The 23,412-nt window shown below is 43.5% G+C and overlaps 1 protein-coding gene across 1 annotated transcript in view; it reads right to left on the bottom strand.

Annotated features, from left to right (window-relative positions):
- The window catches only part of LOC133441530 (von Willebrand factor A domain-containing protein 5A-like), a 37,506-nt gene extending 17,173 nt beyond the window's left edge, over positions 1-20,333 (bottom strand). The window contains exons 1-16 of the mRNA XM_061718919.1: positions 20,100-20,333; positions 16,494-16,544; positions 16,116-16,318; positions 15,813-16,035; positions 13,092-13,258; positions 12,886-13,000; positions 11,207-11,382; positions 11,047-11,135; positions 10,713-10,857; positions 10,081-10,160; positions 7,207-7,321; positions 6,953-7,111; positions 6,759-6,862; positions 4,352-4,572; positions 1,697-1,732; positions 1,523-1,561 (exon numbers count right to left, since the gene is read on the bottom strand). Of these exons, the coding sequence (XP_061574903.1) occupies positions 1,523-1,561; positions 1,697-1,732; positions 4,352-4,572; positions 6,759-6,862; positions 6,953-7,111; positions 7,207-7,321; positions 10,081-10,160; positions 10,713-10,857; positions 11,047-11,135; positions 11,207-11,382; positions 12,886-13,000; positions 13,092-13,258; positions 15,813-16,035; positions 16,116-16,318; positions 16,494-16,539 (1,918 nt within the window). The 5' untranslated portion in view covers positions 16,540-16,544; positions 20,100-20,333. The remainder of the gene's footprint in view (positions 1-1,522; positions 1,562-1,696; positions 1,733-4,351; positions 4,573-6,758; positions 6,863-6,952; positions 7,112-7,206; positions 7,322-10,080; positions 10,161-10,712; positions 10,858-11,046; positions 11,136-11,206; positions 11,383-12,885; positions 13,001-13,091; positions 13,259-15,812; positions 16,036-16,115; positions 16,319-16,493; positions 16,545-20,099) is intronic.
- Between the last annotated feature and the right edge of the window lie 3,079 nt (positions 20,334-23,412).

Raw genomic sequence — 23,412 nt, 5'->3', positions numbered from 1 at the left:
AGTTTATCTCCGTCTCCTCCCTCAGTGGCGTCAATTCAGCCGATTGGGGCAAGCGGCAGAGAGCAGAAAAAGCGTATCTAACAAACGCAACGTGTTTTATTCACTATGTCAGTGCAACAATATCACAGGGACATCCGAGTTTAACTTCAAACAGTTAAAGTCCAAATGCAAAAAGCAGAGGGAGGGAGCAGAAGACAGAAAGAGAGAGAGAGAGTAAAAAAAAAAAGTCAAATATTTCCCTTAAACAGATTTATAAGAGGGTAGGGTCATTTGATATCTTACCTTAAAATGAACTTGCATAATTAATCCATCAGTGGCTAACAGCCTCGTTAATATCTTCTGCTGCTGGGGTAACATTGGACCATCACTTGCCTTCTTTCTATCTTTTTTAAAATTGCGTGGTTGTCTGCTTCCTTTTCATTTTTGTAAGTTAGTAACACTGCAGAGAGCGCTAAAAACGAGATTGATAGCGACCGACCACCGGGGGGGTGTATAAGTGTTGGGAAAGATAATACCTAGTGAAATCCATCATGTTTTTCTGATATGCATTTGTAGTTATTTTATATATTTTTATTTTTTATTTTATATTCTATATGATAGAATAAATCAATACAAATAGACACAGAGTAATTCCATAAATGCATAAAAAAAAAATAAAAAAAATTTTTTTCCCCTGAATCCGAGGTGTGGCGGCTGCCCCTGATCTAAATGACAGTAAAATGTCATTCAATACCATTCCACCACTGCTTTCATCTGTAATACTATAACACAGTGTGCTTTCTCAATCCTGTTCCTCATGGGCCCCTGTCCTGCATGACTTAGATGTTTCCTTGCTTCAGTGCACCATGATACAAGTACCTGTGTCATCAACAGAGTTGGGCAGACCTTGGTGAAAAGCTAATGAGGACCTTTAATTAGAATCAGGTGTGTTGGTGCAGGGAAACATCTAAAACATGCAGGACAGGGGCCCACGAGGACCAGGATTGAGAAACACTTAAATGTTAAATGAATACTGCATTCAAACTTCTGCAGCAACTTTCCCACACGCCATTCCTCTCCTCGTGTTTCGTGTTTTTTTTCTGAAATATGCTCTCATACTCGCCATACGCACGTATTGACACTTCTAACTCCAGTGGCGTGAAGTATGTGGATCTTCAGATGCAAACTAATGTTTCCTCAAAGGGATTTTGTAAATTGAAATGTTAAAGTTTAAAAATAAAAAATAAAAAGTATGTCGCTCTTTTGTTGTCGCCGGTTGCCATGGTGAATCCTTGTATCAGGGCTCTACTGATGATGGCTTTTTAACTCGAGCTTAACAAACTCAGAGTTGATTGAACTAACTCAAATCCGCTGTTCTGGAACCGAAAACTCAGACTTTCCTATCTCAGGTTAAGTCAACTCAGAGTTCAGGTTTAAACTCGGAATTTGTTGAACCTGCTTCCTGGAATACCCCTCTGGTGTTCTTTTGTTGTCAATAGAAGTAAGAGTCTATTTTCATTAAAACATTGAACCATTTACTCACCCTGAGGTGCACACTGAGGTCTACGTTGAGCATGTGAGCCTAACAGTAACATGAGAAAGACAGACAGTAAAAGAACATTATTTGCAGGTTCAAAAACTATAAAACATATCCTTTTATCCTATGTGGTCCTGCGATGGACTGGTGACCTGTCCAGGGTGAACCCCTGTCTCTCACCTGAATACGAGCTGAATCCAGCAAACCCCCATGACCCTGCAAAGGATAAAAGCGGGTATAGATAATGGATCGATGGATATATCCTTTTACTTTACATATATATAGTTACATTTATTTTGAATTTTTAGCCTCTGAACTTTATGTTCAGAGTTGTCCATTAAATGACTTATTTAATATAATGACTAATAAATACTTTGTTATTTTAGTTCTTTATCAACACGTGCTTTAGCATATTTATACAGTATATTAATGTGCAGACTCGGCATTAATTTCAGGTTATATGCATTCAAATTAGAAAAAGGGTTTAGGAACTATTTCTTTGTTATATAGTTCCTTCTTTTTCAAAAGCTCAAAACTAGGAAGATGATCAACTGAAAATATATTTCAGGGACAGGCAGGAGCCATTTCTGCACTCATTACATGCAGTCAAATGAGTTTACCCTGAAATTGAGACTGGCCATCTGAACACTGGAAAAAAAGAAAAAACAGCAACAGAGAAAAGCAAACCACCAGAGATATATCTGAAACATGAGGGGGAAGTTGGAAAATTCAGATAAAAAAAAACAAAAACAGACGAATTCTCAGTAGAATCAAACACTTTCATAAAATCTGATGAAGTGCAGAGCGTTTTCCAGAGAGCACTGTATGCTTCCATCACGGTGGACAATAAATACAGAGTATTCATCAAAAAGGTGCAAAACATTAACACGTTTTGACGACAGAATATTCGATATTAGAGCAAAAACACCAACAAAAAGCTAAGGAACAGTATAATTAGTGCAGATGAAACTCTGATAAGTTTAAAAGTTTCATGTGGGCTTGAAACAAATGATTATCCAAACCATACAGCACCACAATATCTGACAGGCAGTGTGATGGCACGCAGTGTTAACTGGTGACACAAGAGGGGACAGAAGAAGCCACAAATGTGAAGGACTGACATAAAATAACAAAGTACAGCTTTAGGATGATGGTTTTAAAAGTACTGTAAAAAGGTTTAAGGGTTCTACATGTTAAAAAGCTGGAACCTCCTCTAATATGAAAGTGAAAATTTCCTGCACTTCAGCGCAGACTTGAGTGCATTCAAGTCTATATTCAATATTCGGCCTTTAAATTCAAGGTTTCACACATCAGAACGTATCAAAAATATCATATAGTCCTTGCCAAGTTGTAAAAATCAAGTAAATATAGAATCAGATGAACAACGCATTCCATGTATTATTGTTTCATCAAAAGTGGATATATGATTATGAATGTTATTACCAACCAATACTTTGTTGGTCCAGTTCTCGGTTGACTGCCTTTGGTAAAGGTTTATGCAGAAATATTGGCCCACTCCCCTTAACAACGCTGCTTCTCCTCATCGACGTTTGTAGGCACTCGTTAATGTGCAGCGCCTTTATTTATTTATTTATTGGTTTATTTGACAGGGACAATGCACATCAATAAAACATTGCTGTAAATGTGCCAGAGTTAGCCAAGAGGCTATTTTTCATCTGTAGTCCCTGGACAGATGTAAGAATACAGAATACAGAAAAAGTACAGAAAGGTACAGAAAGTAAAGAAAAGTACAGAAGTACAGAAAGGTGCAATTAAGTTTTAGTGCTGACAGAGCTGAGTATTAATCAACCATTTCTTTAAATGAGCTCTAAATAAACTGTATGTGTCCAGTTCTATGATAGTTGCAGGGATGGAATTCCATTCTAGTGCAGCTTTAACAGAGAATGTAGACTGACTGAAAGCACTTTTTCTGAGTGGAATAATACAATCCTCTCTTGCTGCACCTCTTGTGAACCGATCAGCAGTTGTTCTATTAAGCACCACAGCATTAATCGAGGGGGTTGGCTGAACGCTGACTGGACCAATTAAACACCAATATTCTTGTCTTTTTCAGGCTTCTGCTGTAGATTTGCTGATGATATTTGGACAGCTGCACGACAGAATTACTTCTTTATTTCCTTCTCCTATTTTAAAAAATATATATTTTCATCCCAGATGTTTTTCCCATTTTCTCCTCCTTACTTGAGGAGTGAGCAGGCCGCTTCTTTTCACAGGGTGGGGTTTCTCCGGCCGGACTTGGCGCGTGGAAGGATCACGTTATTCCGGCCAGACCCCCCCCCACATCTGTCCCCGGCTGGCCAGAGGGGGCATGTATAGCCCAGCACTGCTGCATGTTTTTGTGAGGGTAGCTCACATTAGCTACCCAAGGGGACACGGGGAGAACATGCAAACTCACAGAGAAAAAGCCCTCTGCATGACAGAATATCTGCCGGTCTTCAGCTGTCTGACAGATGCGGAAAATTCGACTGAAGAATACTTGAATAATGACTAAATAGCAGCAAGATACCCAGGTCCTGTAGCTGGAAAATGGGCCCAGATCATCACCCCTCCGCCACTGTGCTTAACAGTTGATATATTTGTGTCGATATGCTGAGTTTTTGGGGTGTTTTTCCAAACATGGTCTGGCCTGTCCGTAGGACATTGTTCCAGGTGCCCAGTGGTTTGCTCAGATGCACCGATGCAAACCTAAACTGTGTTGCCATATTCTTTTAAAAGAGGAGGTTGCCTTCTGGGATTCATTTCAAAGTTCACTCTTTTTATAACTGTGCTGTGATTAATTTCTAACATTAAAAACAAAGGCAAAACACTTACTACTGGGTGTTGGAACGTCTCTGCGTACCAGAGGTCCTTGAATTGACTGGCCGTTGTCTTTGTTGACAGCAATGAAGGCAGTAAAAGAACTGTTTACTCCTGACTGGACACTGAGGTCCACCACCTTCTTCTTCACAGCTTCATCTTTCTGTCCTCTGGACAGTCCCTCCTCGAGCTCCAGGGAACGGATCAGAGTCCGAGCGGCCAGCCTGTGGACCGTTAACCTGGAGAGACGAGGGAATGATCTGTAATAATGAGCTTTCAAAACCCAAGCTCAGTCTGATGATCATAGGTAGCAGCTCTTTCTTCTGAAGTGCTGTTTGCTTTATTACCTTCAATTCTCTCTATACATCAATAATAATTAATTCAATGCTCTACTTCCTATTGGGGGTTATCTAGAGAGGAGCTGGAGTCTGTCTCGGCTCTGTTTAAGTGAATCAGGGGTACAGCCTGGATCAGTCAATCACGGGGCCGACGACAGACTAAAGTCCACACACATTCACACTCACTCCCATGGGCTATGAGAGTAAGAGTGGACAAGTTAAGAAGGACAGTTGCAGAGTTTGTTGACAAAAGATGGTGTGAACCTGGACATGTTACTGTAAATAAGACTCCTGGGGCTCTGGATAATTAAGTGTTGACTGCAGTTTTCACTCCATGTTGATAATGTATAAGATAGTTCATCTGCATTACCTGCATGTGACATCATCAGCTCAGTTTCTGCCAAACTGGAAACACAACTGTTAAGTGTGGTTGAATGTGGACTGATTTCTTTTTTTTTCTTTTTATGTCATTTTATTATTTATTATTTTATTACTTATTATATATTATTTATAATATATGTATTATTTATTAGGGCCCGAGCACTTACAGTGCGAAGGCCCTATTGTATCTGTAGGAATTCTTTTTCTTTCTTTTTATTGTTTCTTCTGACGAAAGGAGGGCCTTTTTGCCCCCCTTAACGTGCCCAAAAAGTCACCAAATTTTGCACGCAACAGGCCTGGCGAAAAATTTGATATTTAATGGTTTGCATTAATGAGCGTGGCAAAATGGCTCAACAGCGCCCCCCGGAAAACTTTGTGACTCAAGCCCCACAATACGGTTTGACGTACAGTACATGCACGAAAATTGGTACACATCTGTATCATGGCGCAACTTAAAGAAAAGTCTCTTGGCGCCATGGCCGAAACCGAACAGGAAGTCGGCCATTTTGAATTAATCATGTCATTTTGGCGGAATTTATGCCATTCCTTCGGCAGTTAATACGGCCCGAACCGTAACGTGCACCCAGATATGTTATACATCAAAATGTTCGTCTCCATCCTGCGACTACGCGCATTACTTTTCTCTTTCAAAAGCGTTACCGTGGCGACGCTAGACGTCAAGAAGCGCGCCCCTCCTTCATCTGATTGGTCGATGATTGATAGTTTCACCAAAAGTCACACAATTTTGGTTTTTAGGCCTGGTGATGAATTTGATATTTCATGGTTTGCATTAATGGGCGTGGCCTAACGGCTCAACAGCGCCCACTAGAATACTTTTCTCTGCCATAACCTTTGAACGGGTTGCGATAAAGACATGTGGGTGTTGTCATCGGACTCAGTATTGAGTCATTGACCTTCATTGGTCTGAATTAGCCCCGCACCTTCTTCTGATTGGTTGTCCCTATTTTCTGCCATAACTTTTGAATGGTTTGACATAGGAATTCGTGGGTGGTGTCATCGGACTCGGTTTTGAGTCCTTTAACAAAATTGGCCATGAGTGCGAGGGCCCGTTCATCGCTGCTTGGAGCTTTAATTATAATTATTAATATATGTATTTACTTTTGTCATTTAATAGGGGATCAATAAAGTATTGTTCAAATCAATTCATATAATATTCTCCGATCTAGATGCATCTCAGGAAAATCCACATCTTCAATGAAGTTTTCCCAGATCAATGTCCAGGCAGGAACACAGAAGAGGGAGGCGTTGAGGGTCAATAATGACAGCTACAGTATTGTGCAATCGTCTCAGATGCATCAGAGTTTAAATGACTGTCCCGGCGTATCTTCAGACTGCTTTTAAAGATACAACCAGAAAATACAGTCAGCAGCCACACAAAACACCCTTAGCGGCCAACTGCAACGTGCACAAATAAGATAACACAAAATGGACAATAAGTATGGATGCCATCAAAACTTAAAATGCTAAGACTCGGAATGCCTAAGACTTTTTCACAGAACTGTAGGTCCAGTTATTCCCCAAGGACATCATAGTTTCAATGAAAGTGAAATGAGTTTGCGCACCACTTTCCTCTGAGCTAAAAGCAAGAGTCAGGACGTCCTAAAATGATGAATTTAAGACTTAACTGTCACGTATTAGTGTCAAGTCACGGCCTGTTTTTGGTGCCGAGCGAAGAGCAGTTTTACCCAGTATCTCCTGCAGGTTTGAGGCTGAAGTGCAGCTGGTTTTGAGAGGGATGACCCGCCAGGCTGTACTTCACCGTCACACAGCCCTCTGCTGCCTCCGAACTCTGATAAATCATTAAAGAGCAGAGACATTTTCTTAACTAGATCAAAGCAGCAGGCTTGTTCAAGCTGACACGCGTTGCTGGTGATCCTACCTTTCCAGATAGCTGAGCGTAAATCAGTGATCTTTGACCCTGGAAGATGGTTGTGATGGGTGGAGAGAGGACGGTGGCAGACACTTCCTTTGGTAAATCCCATGTGACTGAGATGCTTTCCACGGCTGGCTGGAGTGCAAATCTCAACGCCTGCATCACCTAATGGTTTAAAAATGGTTCACTTCTTTGCAATCACATCTGCTGTCCAATAGAAATGTGTTGTTGGTTTTCTTTTTATTTAGATTTTGGCTTACTTTTGGTTGCATCCTGTCATTTCCAGTAATGAAGTCGGCATGACCTCCGCCCTCCTTGGCCAACCCGTTGATAAGAGCGGAGCTGGCTCCTTCACCAATCCCGAAAGAGAAGCACCTTATAAGAAGAGATTTGTTTTCAGCACACTCCGCCAGTATGCCATGTATGTTTGTTCCTTCACAGAAGCAGCATACGCTCCACAGACCTGGAGCAAACTTCCAGAAACCTGCAGGAACGCTGAAACCCTTGGTTCCTTTAAATCAGCTTAAACTTAAACTTAAACTTTATTTATATATATAGCACCAAATCATACAGTATGAATGCAACACATGGTGCTTTACACACAGAATAAAATAACAATCAGAAAACACAATTTAAAACATCCCATACGACCCCTACCCCCACCCCCCACGCGTACATACACACACTCACTCACACTCATACACATGTGCACACACTCTCACACACACACACACACACACACACACACACACACACACACACACACACACACACACACACACACACACACACACAGTAAGTGGACTGGTGACATGGCTTAGCACTAACGATCCAGGTGAGGAAAACACTACCTATGGGTGGCTGTCCACACTGAGAGGCTCCACCGACCATGACCACAAGGAGCATCACCACAGAGACCCCCCCAACCCGGACAGACCAGGACAGAAGGTGGAGTCCCACCCCCAGCCACCCAGGCCTGAGGGACCCCCATGACGACACCCCCATGGGCAGAGCAGGCACACCTCCCAGTGTGGACGACCCCCCTGAGGAAACACTGGAGCTAAAAACTAAAAGATAAAAGAAAGTAAAAAAAAAATGCATAAAAGTGTAAAATTTTAGAGAAATCTATACAAAACTTAAGATGAATAACAAATAACATAAAATAGAATAAAAGTCATTAAAAATGGATTAAAGGTTTAAAGATAATTAAAGCTGCAAGCAGCGATGAACGGGCCCTCGCACTCACGGCCACCGCCCCCCATAAGCATATCAGAAATGACACCACCCACGACTTCCTATGTCAAACCATTCAAAAGTTATAGCAGAAAAAAGGGACAACCAATCAGAAGAAGGGGCGGGGCTAATTCAGGCCAATGAAGGTCAAGGACTCCATAAAGAATCTGATGACACCACCCACGACTTCCTATGTCAAACCATTCAAAAGTTATGGCAGAGAAAAGTAGGTTCTAGGGGGCGCTGTTGAGCCGTTAGGCCACGCCCATTAATGCAAACCATAAAATATCAAATTTATCGCCAAGTCTGTCTTGCATGCCAAATTTGGTGACTTTTGGAGAACTATCAAATATGGACCAATCAGATTTCAAAATGGACGACTTCCTGTTTGGTTTCTGCCATGTCGCCAAGAGACTTTTCTTTAAGTTGTGACATGATACAGGTGTGTACCGATTTTCGTGCATGTACGTCAAACCGTATTGTGGGGCTTGAGGCACAAAGTTTTCCGGGGGGCGCTGTTGAGCCATTTTGCCACGCCCATTAATGCAAACCATGAAATATCAAATTTATCACCAGGCCTGGCTTGCATGCAAAATTTGGTGACTTTTGGGGAACTATCACATATGGACCAATCAGATGAAGGGGGGCCGCGCCTTTTGGCGTCTAGCGTTGCCACGGTAACACTTTTGAAAGAGAAAAGTAATGCGCATAGTCGCAGGATGGAGACGCACATTTTGATGTATAACACATCTGGGTTCACGATACCGTTCGGGCTGTATTAATTCTCGAAGGAATGGCATATATTGCTCCAAAATTACGCGATTAATTCAGAATGTTCAAAATGGCCGACTTCCTGTTCGGTTTCGGCCATGGCACCAAGAGACCTTTCTTTAAGTTGCGACATGATACAGGTGTGTACCGATTTTCGTTCATGTACGTCAAACCGTATTGTGGGGCTTGAGGCACAAAGATTTCCGGTCAGATGAAGGGTGGGCGCACTTTTTGGCGTCTAGCGTCGCTACGGTAACGCTTTTGAAAGAGAAAAGTAATGCGCGTAGTCGCAGGATGGAGACGCACATTTTGATGTATAACACACCTGGGTGCACGTTACGGTTCGGGCCGTATTAATTGCCGAAGGAAGGCATCAATTTCGCCAAAATGACACGACTAATTCAAAATGGCCGACATCCTGTTCGGTTTCGGGCATGTCGCCAAGAGACTTTTCTTTAAGTTGTGTACTGATACAGGTGTGTAGCGATTTTCGTGCATGTACGTCAAACCGTATTGTGGGGCTTGAGGCACAAAGTTTTCTAGGGGGCGCTGTTGAGACATTTTGCCACGCCCATTAATGTAAACCATTAAATATCAAATTTTTCGCCAGGCCTGACTTGCATGCAAAATTTGGTGACTTTTTGGGCACGTTTAGGGGGGCAAAAAGGCCCTCCTTTCGTCAGAAGAAAAAAGAAAGAAAGAAAGAAAAAAAATTCCTACAGATACAATAGGGCCTTCGCACTGAAGGTGCTCGGGCCCTAATAAAAGAGCTAAATAAATAAACACAATAGATGAAAAGACTAGGTAAATGAGATCAGATAAAAGCCAAACTAAAAAGGTGTGTCTTGAGCCTCCTTTTAAAAATATCAACGTTCTCTGCGGCCCTGAGGTTCTCTGGCAGGCTGTTCCATAAATAAGGGCCATAATGGCTGAATGCAGCCTCACCGTGGGTTTTGGTCGCGGTTCGGGGAATGGTTAAAAGGCCGGCCAGCTGCTTTGACTAAATTATTTAAACCCTTTTGAATTCATGTTTAAACTATGTTAATTTCAGTACTCAAATGTAACTCCAGCTCTGCATTACACCTTTTTTTGCTGTAATGTGCTGTACAGATACACTTGCCTTGCCTTACCTGTGGGAACCTGCATTCTTCTTAACCAGATTGATAACTTCCTTTGTGTTGCACACCTCTCCGTCAGTAAAGACAAACAGCTGAGGGAGGAGAAATTACACAAAGGTTGGAGAGAGTTACACCCACTGGTATGCTTAGAGTTAAAAACAAAGGTGTGTAACTGTAAGGCGCAGATTTATCATCACAAAACACATGTATAGAGAACAAAAAAAGGCACGGCCATTCTGAGCTTCAAGAAAATTGATGAATCTAGGGTTTTCCTTGGAAGGGTGTGAGTACACCAGTAGGGGTCACTGAGCAAGTCAAGCAAGGCCTTTTTAAGGGGATTATTCAAAGGCTTGCTTTATAAATAGATGTGGGCTCGCCTCAATGTTTCCCAATGTGCATCAGGGTTTTGTTGTGCAGATGAGACAGTTCTGTTGCTTTTGTGTGCGTCAGGACAGTTTTAAGTACACCGCTGAAGCAGAGCTGATGAGTTTCAGCTCTCCCGTGTCTGAGATTGTCTTTCCCAGCAACTGATTGGGAATGAACTGACATCTCCTTCCTGAGATTCACAAACAAACAAGCCGCTATTGCTTCACCAGTGTGAAGGTGGAGGTGTGGGAGGCGTGAATGTCTGTGGTTTGAATTACTTGTCTGGGTTGGTTGGGAATGCAGGGCTGGCTGTAGATGTGTTTGAGCGGCTGAAGGATCTCTGTTCCTCCCATGTCGGCCGCCATCTCCTCCACTTTCTTCAGAGCCTCCTCCATGCTCTTCTCGCTGTACTCCTCGCTCTTCCTGGCATCAAACACACAGGAGGACTTCACTGATACTTGCACGATAATTTATTAGACCTGTTTAACTGTTAGGACCCAAACTATAAAAACCAAAACTAACAAGCTTTAAAAAGAATGTACTTCTGTCTTAAAACAGACTCAATGAGGTCATTATCATGTAATATCAAGTTTTATGGACTTAGTCACTGACGGGAAGATGTGTCTGAAGTCCGATCCGAAACTGTAGATATTGAAGTAGCAGCCCACAGGCAGGCTCTTCAACAGCAGCAGCAGAGTGTCCTAAAAAACCAGAGAAAGCAATGAAGAACTGAAACAAGGACGTTGTCTTCGCTGATTTAACCTGTTAATACCTTTGCACTGCCGATGCGGGTTTCCTCCCGCTTGTTGTGACTGGTGGGACAGCTCATGCTCCCAGACCGATCCAGTAAGAACACAAACTCCCCACACGAGGCGAGCGAGGACATCACGGCCTGAGGGAACTCAGGGTACAGGCTCACCATCACCACTGGCTCCCCCATCAGAGAGCCTGGACCCCCAGGGGACAGGAAAATGATCAGAATTCTATCATTATTATTACGTCTGCTGGACGATGAAGATGAGGAACCTTTGGTGAGCACACTTATAAGTTGACCAACTTGCACTTAGTGTTGTTTTTGTCAGCCTGTTTCAATTAAAATTTTAGTTTAGTCTTTGGGTCAAGCTATCATTTTAGTTCTTACTAGTTTTAGTCACGTTCATACTCCTTTTAGTCATCTCAGGTTTCAGTCGAATAAAAGTCTGAGCATTTTAGTCTTATTTTAGTCAGAATTGTACAGGACCATTTTAGTCTAGTTTTAGTCAAAGATTGTATTTAGCCAAACCCATTTTACAATTCAAACAAGGTTATCTTATTATTAGGGCCCGAGCACTGACAGTGCGAAGGCCCTATTGTATCTGTAGGAGTTCTCGTTTTTATTTTCATTTTCCTCATTTTTCTTCCGACGAAAGGAGGGCCTTTTTCCCCCCCTAAACTGCCCCAAAAGTCACCAAAGCTTGCATGCAAACCAGGCCTGGTGAAAAATTTGATATTTAATGGTTTGCATTAATGGGCGTGGCCTAATGGCTCAACAGCGCCCCCTAGAAAACTTTGTGCCTCAAGCCCCACAATACGGTTTGACATACATGCACAAAAATCGGTACACACCTGTATCATGTCGCAACTTTAAAAAAAGTCTCTTGGCGCCATGGCCGAAACCGCACAGGAAGTCGGCCATTTGCACTTAATCGTGTAATTTTGGTGCAATTTATGCCGCTTCTTCGCCTGAACCGTAATGTGCACCCAGGTGTGTTATACATCAAAATGTGCGTCTCTATCCTGAAACGATGCGCATTACTTTTCTCAGTCAAAAGCGTTACCGTGGCGACGACCCCCCTTCATCTGATTGGTCCATATTTGATAGTCCCTACTTTGCCATAACTTTTGAATGGTTTGACATAAAGAGTTGTGGGTGGCGTCATCTGACTCCGTTTTGACTCCTTCACCTTAATTGGTGCAAATTAGCTCCGCCCATTCTTCTGATTGGTCGATATTTGATAGTTCCTATTTTCTGCCATAACTTTTTAATAGTTTCACATATAGAGTCGTTGGTGGTGTCATCAGACTTCGTTTTGAGTCCTTGACCTTTATTGGTGGAAATTGCACGCGCGAGGGCCTGTTCATCGCTGCTTGCAGCTTTAATTATTATTGTTAGCCTATAGACTCAAGAATACATTAATTGGAGATTTATCTCATGGAGATTAAGGATCTTTGTTATTTTGTCTCGTCTCGTTTTGGTCAACGGAAATGAAGACACATTTTAGCAGAGTTTTTATTTTGTAATCTAAACTTTAGTCTCGTTTTTATTACTCTACGATATTGCATTATATATTTAATTATCGTTATCGTCACATGATCAGCAGTTTTATTGCGTCTCGTTTTCCTCAGGTGATAAAGGTTCGTTGACAACGATATTTAGTCATAATTTTCCTTGACGAAAGCAACTTTACTCACCTGGCTTGGCTGAGTCCTGTCCTGCCTCCACCACCGCAGACGGCTGGTGGGCGTCTTTGTAATAAATGAGCAGCTCAACGTCTCGGTCAAACTTGTGTCCTGCTGCCAACTTCACCTGCGGTTCACAGTCACACTCACAGGTATGAATACATCTGTTCACTTTATCTTCAGCCATAAGTAAGAATCCCACACACCGATCCACCTACAGTAGCCTGCGTCTGTTCAGGGTTGAGGTACTGAAGAGGCTCCAGGGAACTGCTGGACTCTACTTTCCAGACTGGACGAGGAGACGACACTCGTGCAGAAAAGGACAGAGTGTAAGGCACCATGGAGGCTGGAACGGAGCTCACCTGGACACTGGCTCCTTCACTACCTGGAAAAAAAAGGAAAAAAAAGATCGAAGACAAGTGGGAGACGCCTGGTTGTGCTTTAATGAGGGAGCTGTAACGAAGTGGGAAGCTGCAGAGGGAGCTGTCGGTCTTCCATCAGAATGAACCCTTTGAATTAGGGATGTCCCGATACCATTTTTTTCACACCGAGTACGAGTACGAGTATTTTAATTTGTGTACTCGCCGATACCGAGTACCGATCTGATACTTCTACCACAAAAATAACTAGGCTAAAAATGCAATGAAAAATTCAATGAATTAGAAGACAGGTTTTATTTGGAAGAGAAATTCCATTTTAAACAAAACTCAGCCGGCCGGGCTTTCCTCCGCGCTTTAGTCTCATCGCAGGTACATCAACTGAGCATGTGCGGGGCTTCACCTGAAGCCGTCCGTGTGAAACAACATAAACAATCAAATAGAATTTAAAAAACAGGCTAAATGAAATGATACACACTCTTGTACAGTAGGTGGCGGTATGCACCTTAAAGTTGGTTGCGATTCGCCAATAAAACAGAGAAGAAGAAGAAGAACATAAACAATCCCATTGTTACAGTCCGGTTATAGAGAGTGGTGCCCGTGGGTGAGACTGTCAGTGCCGTTTCAGGCAAGATAGTGACAATGAATGCAGCGGGACGTCAGCAGGGTGGATATATTTCAAAATAAGGGACGACGACAAAAGCAAAACAGATTGCGGGCTGCCGGCGCGGCTAATGCGGCTATCCGGCTAACACGGCTAACCGGAATGTAACAATGGGATTGTTTATGTTGTACTGTGAGTTACGTGGAGTGTTTAATAAAGTTTCCTGTGAGTAAGGTTTGTCCAGTTTGTATAATTAAGGAAGATAGAATTTACTGAAACATGGAACAGCTGCAGACTGACCCGGGGAGCCGCGGGGCGGCTCAACATCTCCCCCTAGCGGCGCTAACCAGTAACTACAACAACAATGAAGTATGCACTCAACACAAGGGGCGGGAGGGGGTCCCACATCACCCGCGTTCCCTCACCGGCCTGGGCCTGGGACGGGTGGGTCGGGTTACCCGGGCCTGGCGGGGCCCGCCGTGCAGCCTGGGGTGCCTTCTGGCGGTGCTGGACCCCCCCGGGGAGGGGGAAGCGGTGCGTGATTGTATGTCTGTGTCGGTGAGAATGCGGTATGGAAGGGTCCTGCCATGGAGGATTTGAGCCTCCATTGGCAGGACATCAAAAACTTAATAATTTATCAATATTATATTATACAAAGATGGTTATTATTATTATTATTATTATTATTATTATTATTATTATTATTATTATTATTATTATGTATAGTATATTATATTATTATTAGTATAGGTATCGGATAGGTGAATGGATGAATGAATGGGATGCCTGGGTCTGGGGCCCTCCGTTGTTGGGCCTGCGCGGGTGTCGCCTTGTTGGGGGGTTCCCTCTCTCCAGGCCCGTCTCCGGTCCCCCCCGCTGCCTCTACGGCGGGGCGCCCCTCTGGTCTTGGAGGGCCACTTTCGTGGGGGACGGGTGCGCCTGCCCGCGTCGGCGGCCGGGGCGGCTCTGTCTCTCCGGGCAGGCTGGCCCCCTGCCGGGTGGGGGTCGTTGGCCTGAAGGGTGAGGGCCTCCTGGCCGCGTGTCCGGCCCGGACCGGGTGGCCGGGGATTGGGATGGGTCGCGGTCCGCCGCCGCGGGATCCCTGGCTGCTTCTTTCCGCGCCGTGGGGGCCCCGCCCGCGGGCCCCCTCGGCCGCCGCCGGGTGGGGGGGGGGCCTCGCAGGCGGTGGGTTGCCTCCCTCCTACTTCTCCCCTCTGTGGGGTTGCCGGTGGCCTGGGTTCCGGGCTCTTCCTTGTCGGCCTCTGGTCTCGCGGGTGGCGGGGTTGCTCCCCCCCCTCCCCCACTATAGATACACTTCAGGTGGAGCTTTGTTTGGTTTATTACACACACACACACACACACACACACACACACACACACACACACACACACACACACACACACACACACACACACACACACATACACACATATAGTCATTTAGTCACATGCATACACACACACACACACACACACACACACACACACACACACACACACACACACACACATAGACATACACACTGGCTTGTTCACCTGCATGCTGGCTCTCTAGTTTTTGGGTTTAGGTAGCGGTAGCGATAGCTTAGCTCAGACTGCGATCAGATCTCAAGATTTAGGTCGATTGCTGTTCGTGTTTTGGATGGCTCCGTGCCGGTTTCGTGCTTTGTTTGTGGTTTTTTGTTGCAGATTTCCAGTGCTTGACGTGTGTCTCCGTGTGTTCCTGCTTCCTGGATTGGCAGTGCATGTCGTCACCCCCCCCCCACCCCCCCCCCCCCCCCCCCCCCAAAAAAATAAAACAAAAAAACACTGGGTTTGTATGTGTATATTTATGTATGTGTATCGGAGAATTTTTGCGAGTGCGAGTACGAGTATATGAGGGTAGTATTGGCCCCGATACCGATACCAGTATCAGTATCGGGGCATCCCTACTTTGAATGAAAAGCTCCATTTCCTACCTGGAGGTTGGTAGCGAGGGTTGAGAACAGCAGGCAGACAGAACCTCAGACCGTCGTCAGCCTGCACAGCCAGCTCGGTGACATACTCCAGCCTGATGGAGGCGCTCTCTCCCGGGGGCAGACTGCCCACGCTCAGACGGAATATGTCTGGACTCTGGTCACTCTCCTCCAACAGGAAGGCCTGCTGGCCGGAGCTCAAAGCATCGTCATACTCCTCACGAGCCTGTCGTACACAAGAGCCCCGTCAGGAGTGTCTTACCGACGCCGTCACGCTGTAGACACGAGTCTTTCTGTCCTGCTCACCTGCTGCTTCTCCTTCACCTCAGCAACAACGTGCGTCTGTCCGACCTTTGCACTGAAATGACACACGGCTGCATCTGCAGGCAGAGGGAAGACAAAGACGGCCTCCAGCGGTTTGTCCTCCTTGTTCTCGTAGATCAGAGTGGAGATCACTGTGGCCACGTGGTCCTTCACCTCCAGCTCCACCTCCACGCTCTTCAGAGGAACTGACAGAGGAACAGAGGAAAAGATAAACAGAAACCACACATTCATGTTTACAATGTTTTACTAAACCATCAGAATCATGTTTCCTCAACCGCCTAAACATTACAAACAAAAAAAACTGATTGACAGGTGAGCGAGGAAGTAGAACAAAGTTATCTATAGTTTTTGTGTGTGTACCTGGTTCCCTCTTGGCAGTTAGCAGACCACAGCAGAAGTTCGCCATTGTACCTGCGCAACAAGGAAATGTGAGGATTTTTTTCAGCAGGAACAGCTCTGATACTTAAAGGGGACCTATCATGGTATCTAATACCTATTTTAAACAGGCCGTGAATGTGTTAAAAACAAGCTTTTGATTGTTTTTGCAAAATAAATTAGAAATTCAGCCTCTGAGCCATGTCTTTATCTTCCCATTCTCTAACCTCATTATCTATGCAGGATTCTGAGTGGGCGGGGCTATGATAATGAGGCTCTGTGCTGATTGGCTGCCTGAATGACGCGATACGCCGCTACGAAAAAATGGCGGAAGCTCCGGCCGGCGGAGTTAGTTGTGGGCGTAGTTTCACGCATCGGAGGCCGACCTATGTAAATCACATTTTGGTTACGTAACGACGGGCTCGTAGAACGGCTCGTAGAAGCCACATGACACTGGATGGCTCATCCGGGCGGCTGTACAGACACTGCAGAATTTGGTTGCTTTCCTCCTTCTCTGAGTTGGCAGGCTGAGGGGAAACCACTTTATGTATGTTAAAGCAAGAGAAAACGTGTTTTTAATAATAGGTCCCCTTTAATAATCTCAATCTCAATCAATAACCTTTGGACCTGTGACAACCCCAAGCCTAGTAAAATAAATATTAAATAATACATAAATAAATAGAAATATGACACACATTTCCTTAAACTACATTAGAGGAGATCTAATAATTAAATTCAAAAGTGTTTATTTTGACCATGATAGTGTAAGTAACAGACACTTTTTTTAAGTAGCAGCAGGAGTCATGACAGGTTTGAAAAGGAGCAGGAAGAAGTAAAAAGAAACGTGTAAACTCCAACCCCTTGAACTCAATACTATGGGCCAAATCCACAAAGAATAGATTGCGCCCGCAAATAGCGCTGTGAATTGCGCTGCATTTGCGCCCGCAATTTGCCCCGCTTTAAAGTCCTATTCACAAAAGATTTTGCTCTAATGATATACCGGCGCAAACACGCCCATAAAGTTTTGGAGCTGAGTGCAATTTGCACTTGTCTGAGTCGAGCGGAGCTGTTTCCAGTGTTCTCCATATTTCAGCACACAGATTGATCCATAATGAAAACTGCAGAAATAAAAAATAAAACACCGTGAGGCGCAAGGGCGCAATTTCCACTGGGAACAGGGGGGACATGCCCCCCCACTTTTCAAACTCATGCTTTTGTCTCTCTCCCCCCGTTTTTTTTTTTATACAGTTTAAGAACTAACGGTAGGCTCAGTCTGTAAATCCTCAAGACACTGTGCGAAGAGCCCCGTTCCCTCTCCTCCCTCCTCCCTCAGTGCTGCTCAAGGATGATTTATGGTTCCGCGTTAAATCGACGCAGAGCACTGTACGGGCTGGCGCACCGTACAGTGCGCGTCGCCGCGTACCCTACGGCGTAACCCTACGGCGTAGGCTCTGCGTCGATTTAACGCGGACCATTATTTAAGCATAATTAGGCTTAACTAGTGTGTGCGTATGTGACAGACGTGCATGGGACGATTGTGAAATACGGAATAAACTGTTTTATATGAATTCTAATTCCCAATTACGTAACAATTCCGTATTTCAAGGGACGGGTGGCAAGCCCACTCACCGCGGCTGCATCTCCAGCAGCAGCTGAGAGTCCTGACTGACGCTGAGCTTCACAGGGACACGATCAGCGCTATTTTATTATAAGTCTGATATATGTTGTGATATGTGATGACATTATTAAGCTGTTAAACACACACATTCTAGATTTATATGTTTATATGGTGGAATTGTTTGTAATAAAGCAGCCCCTACTGTATGGATGAATCCTGAGCTCCTGTTATTTTTATTTTTAAATCCGAGATAAGTCCACAACCCCACTTGATCTGAGTGTGTACAGTCATGTCTGAATGTAGATTTCACCCTTAATATCATTCAGTATCACACAGGCTTGAATGACATTGAAGAGAGAGAGAAACAGAGAGATGGGGAGTGAGGAGTGAGTTTGCGCGCAGTTAATACACGCTTCTGAAAGACGGTATTTGCTTCACTATTTTTGCGTGTGGCAAATAGCGCTGGCCTTTGTGAATTAGACGGTTTTTGCAATGAGGCTTATTTGTGTAGAAAGGGGGCAATTTTGCGCCGAATGTATGAATAATACCTAATTTACATGCATGCAAATGGCACAGGCGCACAATGCCACTATTTGCTTGGCAGCGCAGTTTGTGATGCAATTCGCCCTTTGCGGGTGCTTTGTGAATTAGACGCTCTCTTTTTGTCTCATTTGCATCGGTTTAGCGGCCGCAAAAGCCGCGCAATCCTTTTGTGGATTTACCCCTATGTTTTCAAATTGACCCTCGTTATTGGACATAAAAAAATCTTGACATATTTAGAAGTTACATAAATTAATAGTACAAATTTTACACAGTATAAATATATATCGTGGTATACCTGAGTACACATATTAGCGGATACCTGAGTGATTATTGTCATATACAATTATGTCCCTATATATAAACACCATGTGAGTCCATGTATTTATCCATACATAAAAGCATACATAATTTATGATGTGGATTTATATTCACCCGTGTACAATCTTATTCATTACAACCATTCTTGCTCACAGATATTTCTACATGCATTAAAGCATACACATATACTTGTTACTGTCCATATGCATGGATACATGCATATCCACGTACATATACACCTACAACCTACAACCATGCATGCCACAACCAAACATAGTGATTTTTATGTTTGTTTGTTTAAAAACAGCTGTAAAACCACTTGGGCATGTAACACCAAACCTAAACCAATAAATAAATGAAAGAGATCTGTTTTTATTGCATATGTGGACAAACTTTATTTAGAGTGAAATCTTGAATTTATTTTCATGGGACAAAGATTTGGCTTAGTCACATGCCTTCTGTTGTAAAATCTATATAATAAAATAAATAAATAAAACTAATGAAAGTTAAACATTGTCAAGATTAAAGCCTAAGTATAAAATGGAAAAAATCTTGCAGTTGTAAAGCCTAAATTATGGTTCTGCGTTAAATCGATGCAGAGCCTACACCGTACCCTACACCGTTGGTGTAACGCGGAACCATAAATCAGCCTTAAGGGTTGGGACCCATTCTTCTTTTCATGTACTACAACTCAGCCTAGGTTGGATTCGCTGGGTTATGATAGACGGAACTATGTATATGTCTATGAAAACAAACAAAATATAATAATAATAATAATAATAATAATAATAATAATAATAATAATAATAATAATAATAATAATAATAATAATAATAATAATAATAATATAATAAACATGTTTAAAATCCTTCAACGTTTCCTTCAGTCGGTAACTTATTGATCCCTAAATCAGGTGCGCAGATCCCAACGATCCCATAACATCCTAAAATATGCTGCGAATTTCTATGTCCAACAATCATTATAACAAGAATTCAAATTAAAAATAAATACAAAGTCACAAAAGCATGTTTTTGTTTGGTTTCGTTTCATTTGGATCAACGTCAGTATTTACAGATGCGTCTTTAATTGATGTACAGCTGAGGAAAGCTCACCTTTGAAGACGATCTCAACCGAGGACAGATACGTTTGTATTTTACTCCAGGTTTTTCCCCTGTGTTCAGAATATTGCACTTAAAGCAGGAAGAGTTGTAATCTTGATAAATGGGAGGTTGGTCCCAATTATCCTCTCTGCAGACCTGATTGTCCGTTGCAGTATGTTCTGTCTAGTTTGGTGGCCGATCCGAACCAGACAGTGATGGAAGTGCAGAGAACAGACTGTACGATGGCAGAGTAGAATGTGGTCAACAGCTGCTGTGAGGTTAAACTTCCTGAGCTGCAGAAAGAAAGTACAACCTCTGCTGGGCTTCTTCCTGACAGAGTTAATGTAAACCAAAACTCACATGTAGTTTCGGTCCATCTTCACCACATTTGTACCCCCTCCTCGTGTCATTTTTGTACAGCTGCACTAAATCTTGGTCGTTAATGTCTGTACCATCATGCAACTTATAGGTGTTTTCACATGAAAACCTGATTTCCTTTAAGACGTGTTCCACTTTTACATCTTTGCTCGCTGTGCAGGAAAAATAAAACATTCGACAAAAATCATGTAACATTTGGTGTCTTTGCAGCTGCTTCTTATATATTTGGAGGGGATCATTTTTCACATGCTCTTTCATGTAAAGATCTGTAACGTGTACTCACTGTCTTTGTCACAGTTGACAACTGCTGCAGCACAATTGAGGGGTGAAACATTAAAAAATATGTAATGAAATATCATGAAACAGATGTTAAATATGGCATCACTCAAGTGATTAAAACCTCACGGCTACAGAACCGGCATATTTTTAGTTTTAATATCACATCACCGTGATCAGTAATAATCTCAGAGGCCTACCTGTCAGAGTCCAAAACAGCAGAAACTGATATTTCATATATTTTGGTCATATATTGGTCATATATTGGTCATATGGTCATATATTGGTTATATATTGGTCCTATGGTCATATATTGGTTATATGTTGGTCATATATTGGTCATATGGTCAAATAAATCAGGGTGTGAGCAGAGTGTTGTTGCAAACTTTGAGTGTTTTCCTTAAGCACATGCATAAACTATCAGTTATTATCTAGACTTGACTCCGTGCAGGCCAGGTGTAGGAGAGCACGGAAAGCACATCTCTCCATTCTTGCAGCGTGTGGTTAAAGTGAGAGACAGGAATCTAAAAGTGGTTGAACTGTGATGATTGAAGAGACAAGTAACCTTTACCTTACCCCACATGCACAGGAAACCAACCTCACTTGTAGTTCCAGTAAACCAGGGCTCACCACTACAACACACACGCACACACACACACACACACACACACACACACACACACACACACACACACACACACACACACACACACACACACAAAAACACACACACACACACACACACACACACACACACACACTGTCCTGATTCTCCTCCTCTTGGCATTTCCACTGTCATGTGTGAGTTACAAATAGGTCGCCCTATTTTTCTTGTGGTCCACCAGTGAACAATATCGAAACAGCAATAAAACTTCCCCAATTTTCACACAGTGGAAGGCGTTGATTTAAGAAGTACTCACAGCAGCCGTTTGCTGCACCATATTCAGTCCCACAAAACAAGCTTCAATACAGTCTTTGCCATCTTTTATCCTCGGCCTTTAAGTGATGTCGAATAAGGCCCAATCCCAACACACCCCCTTCTTTTCTTCACTACACCTAAAAAAGAAGGGACAGATTTTAGGGCACTTGAAATCTTCCCAGGGGCATGTCCCAATACTCCCCCTACCCCTCGTTTTCATCCCTAACCCTAATCAGGAAGCTGAGAGCCAAAAGCTGTTTTAATTTCAGCTGTAGCGCTGTTAATATGGCACTTTATTAAGTTTTAATATTTTTTCAGGTGTAAAAGTAACCGTTAAGATCCCCAACCCGGGCTCAGTTTATCCAAAGAAGTTTGATCCGATGTTTTCAGCGATGATGAGACCGGGGCGCAGCAGCAGCAGCAGCAGCAGCAGCAGCAGCAGCAGCAGCAGCAGCAGCAGCAGCAGCAGCAGCAGCAGCAGCAGCAGCAGCAGCTCACGTACAGACGTGATCTCGCTGCGCCGTCGTCCCGGGGGAGAAACCTGCAGCTCTGTTGAAAATTACCACTGGCTGAAATAAATCATTTAGGAAGATAAATGTTGGTTTAATAGATGAAATCTAACAGTTGTAGCTACGTCTGTTAAGAAATTTGCTCCGAAAATTTCGGGATTTCTGCCTGCCGGCTCCGGAGCTGATTTATGGTTACGCGTTAAATCGATGCAGAGCCTACGGCGTAGGGTACGACGTAGGGTACGGCGTAGGGTACGGCGTAGGGTACGGCGTACGGCGCGTAACCTATGCCGCAGGCTCTGCGTTGGTGTAACGCGGAACCATAAATCAGCCTTTATTCCAGCGAGGTTGCAACAACGGGGAAAACGAGTGATTATGTACATTCACTGAGTGAATATTATGAAAGTAGAATATATATTTCTCGCTAGAAATGTAATCAAAACGCATTTTTATGCAGAAACTAAATCAAAATATTGATTTCATTCACAAAAAAATAGGAAATGTCCGCCATGTTTTTTTTTTTTGGATTCAGTCCGCAAATGACGACGAAAAGCATTCTGAGACATTTTTTTGTCCCTAGGTCAGCTAGTCAGCATCTGAAAACCCTCGCTCTGTAGGGCCAAATTCATAACCACTCACCCTCGTTTTCTCCACTCCCCTTAGAGGAAAAGAGGAATTGGGACACCACTACCCTCACGGGAACGCGCAAAATTCAGGGGTAGGGATGAAAACGAGGGCTAGGGGGAGTATTGGGACAGGCCCTAAATGCAACAATGCCATTAGAAGTTAGTGTGAAAGTGTGTGAAGTTGTAACAAGCAGTGATTTTTGGGGTTTTGTGAGCAAAAATAAAAGTGATGGATGGAGGGGACGGGGGTGTTGGGGGTGACCTAAGTTGAACACGCTGCTGGTAATATATGCGGCCCTTTTGTGATGAATCAATGACCATGGATTAATGGGGGGTTTAAGGGGGGCAGAGGCCGTGGTGGGGGCTATGACTGGAAGTCTTCTGCCTCCTGGTAAGAAACCCTAAGAAACCCATTCAAGACTGTGCAGTGTCCAACGAACTTTCATCTGAGCACAACACAGCTCTCGGTTACCCGTCTCACCGAGGCGCCAGCTACAGACAAGAATCCAAGGACAGACAAACGTGAAGACTCAATATTTTTGCCAACAAGTTATAAATGCTGTGACACTGAGGGAAGGCTCTGCTGCTGCTGACGGGTTGTTGTCACGTGAAGGTAT

This window comes from Cololabis saira, chromosome 4 (assembly GCF_033807715.1).
Source record: "Cololabis saira isolate AMF1-May2022 chromosome 4, fColSai1.1, whole genome shotgun sequence".
In the NCBI taxonomy this organism is placed as follows: domain Eukaryota; kingdom Metazoa; phylum Chordata; class Actinopteri; order Beloniformes; family Belonidae; genus Cololabis; species Cololabis saira.
Note: the sequence above shows the minus strand (reverse complement) of the source record. Positions and strands in the feature narration are given on the sequence as shown.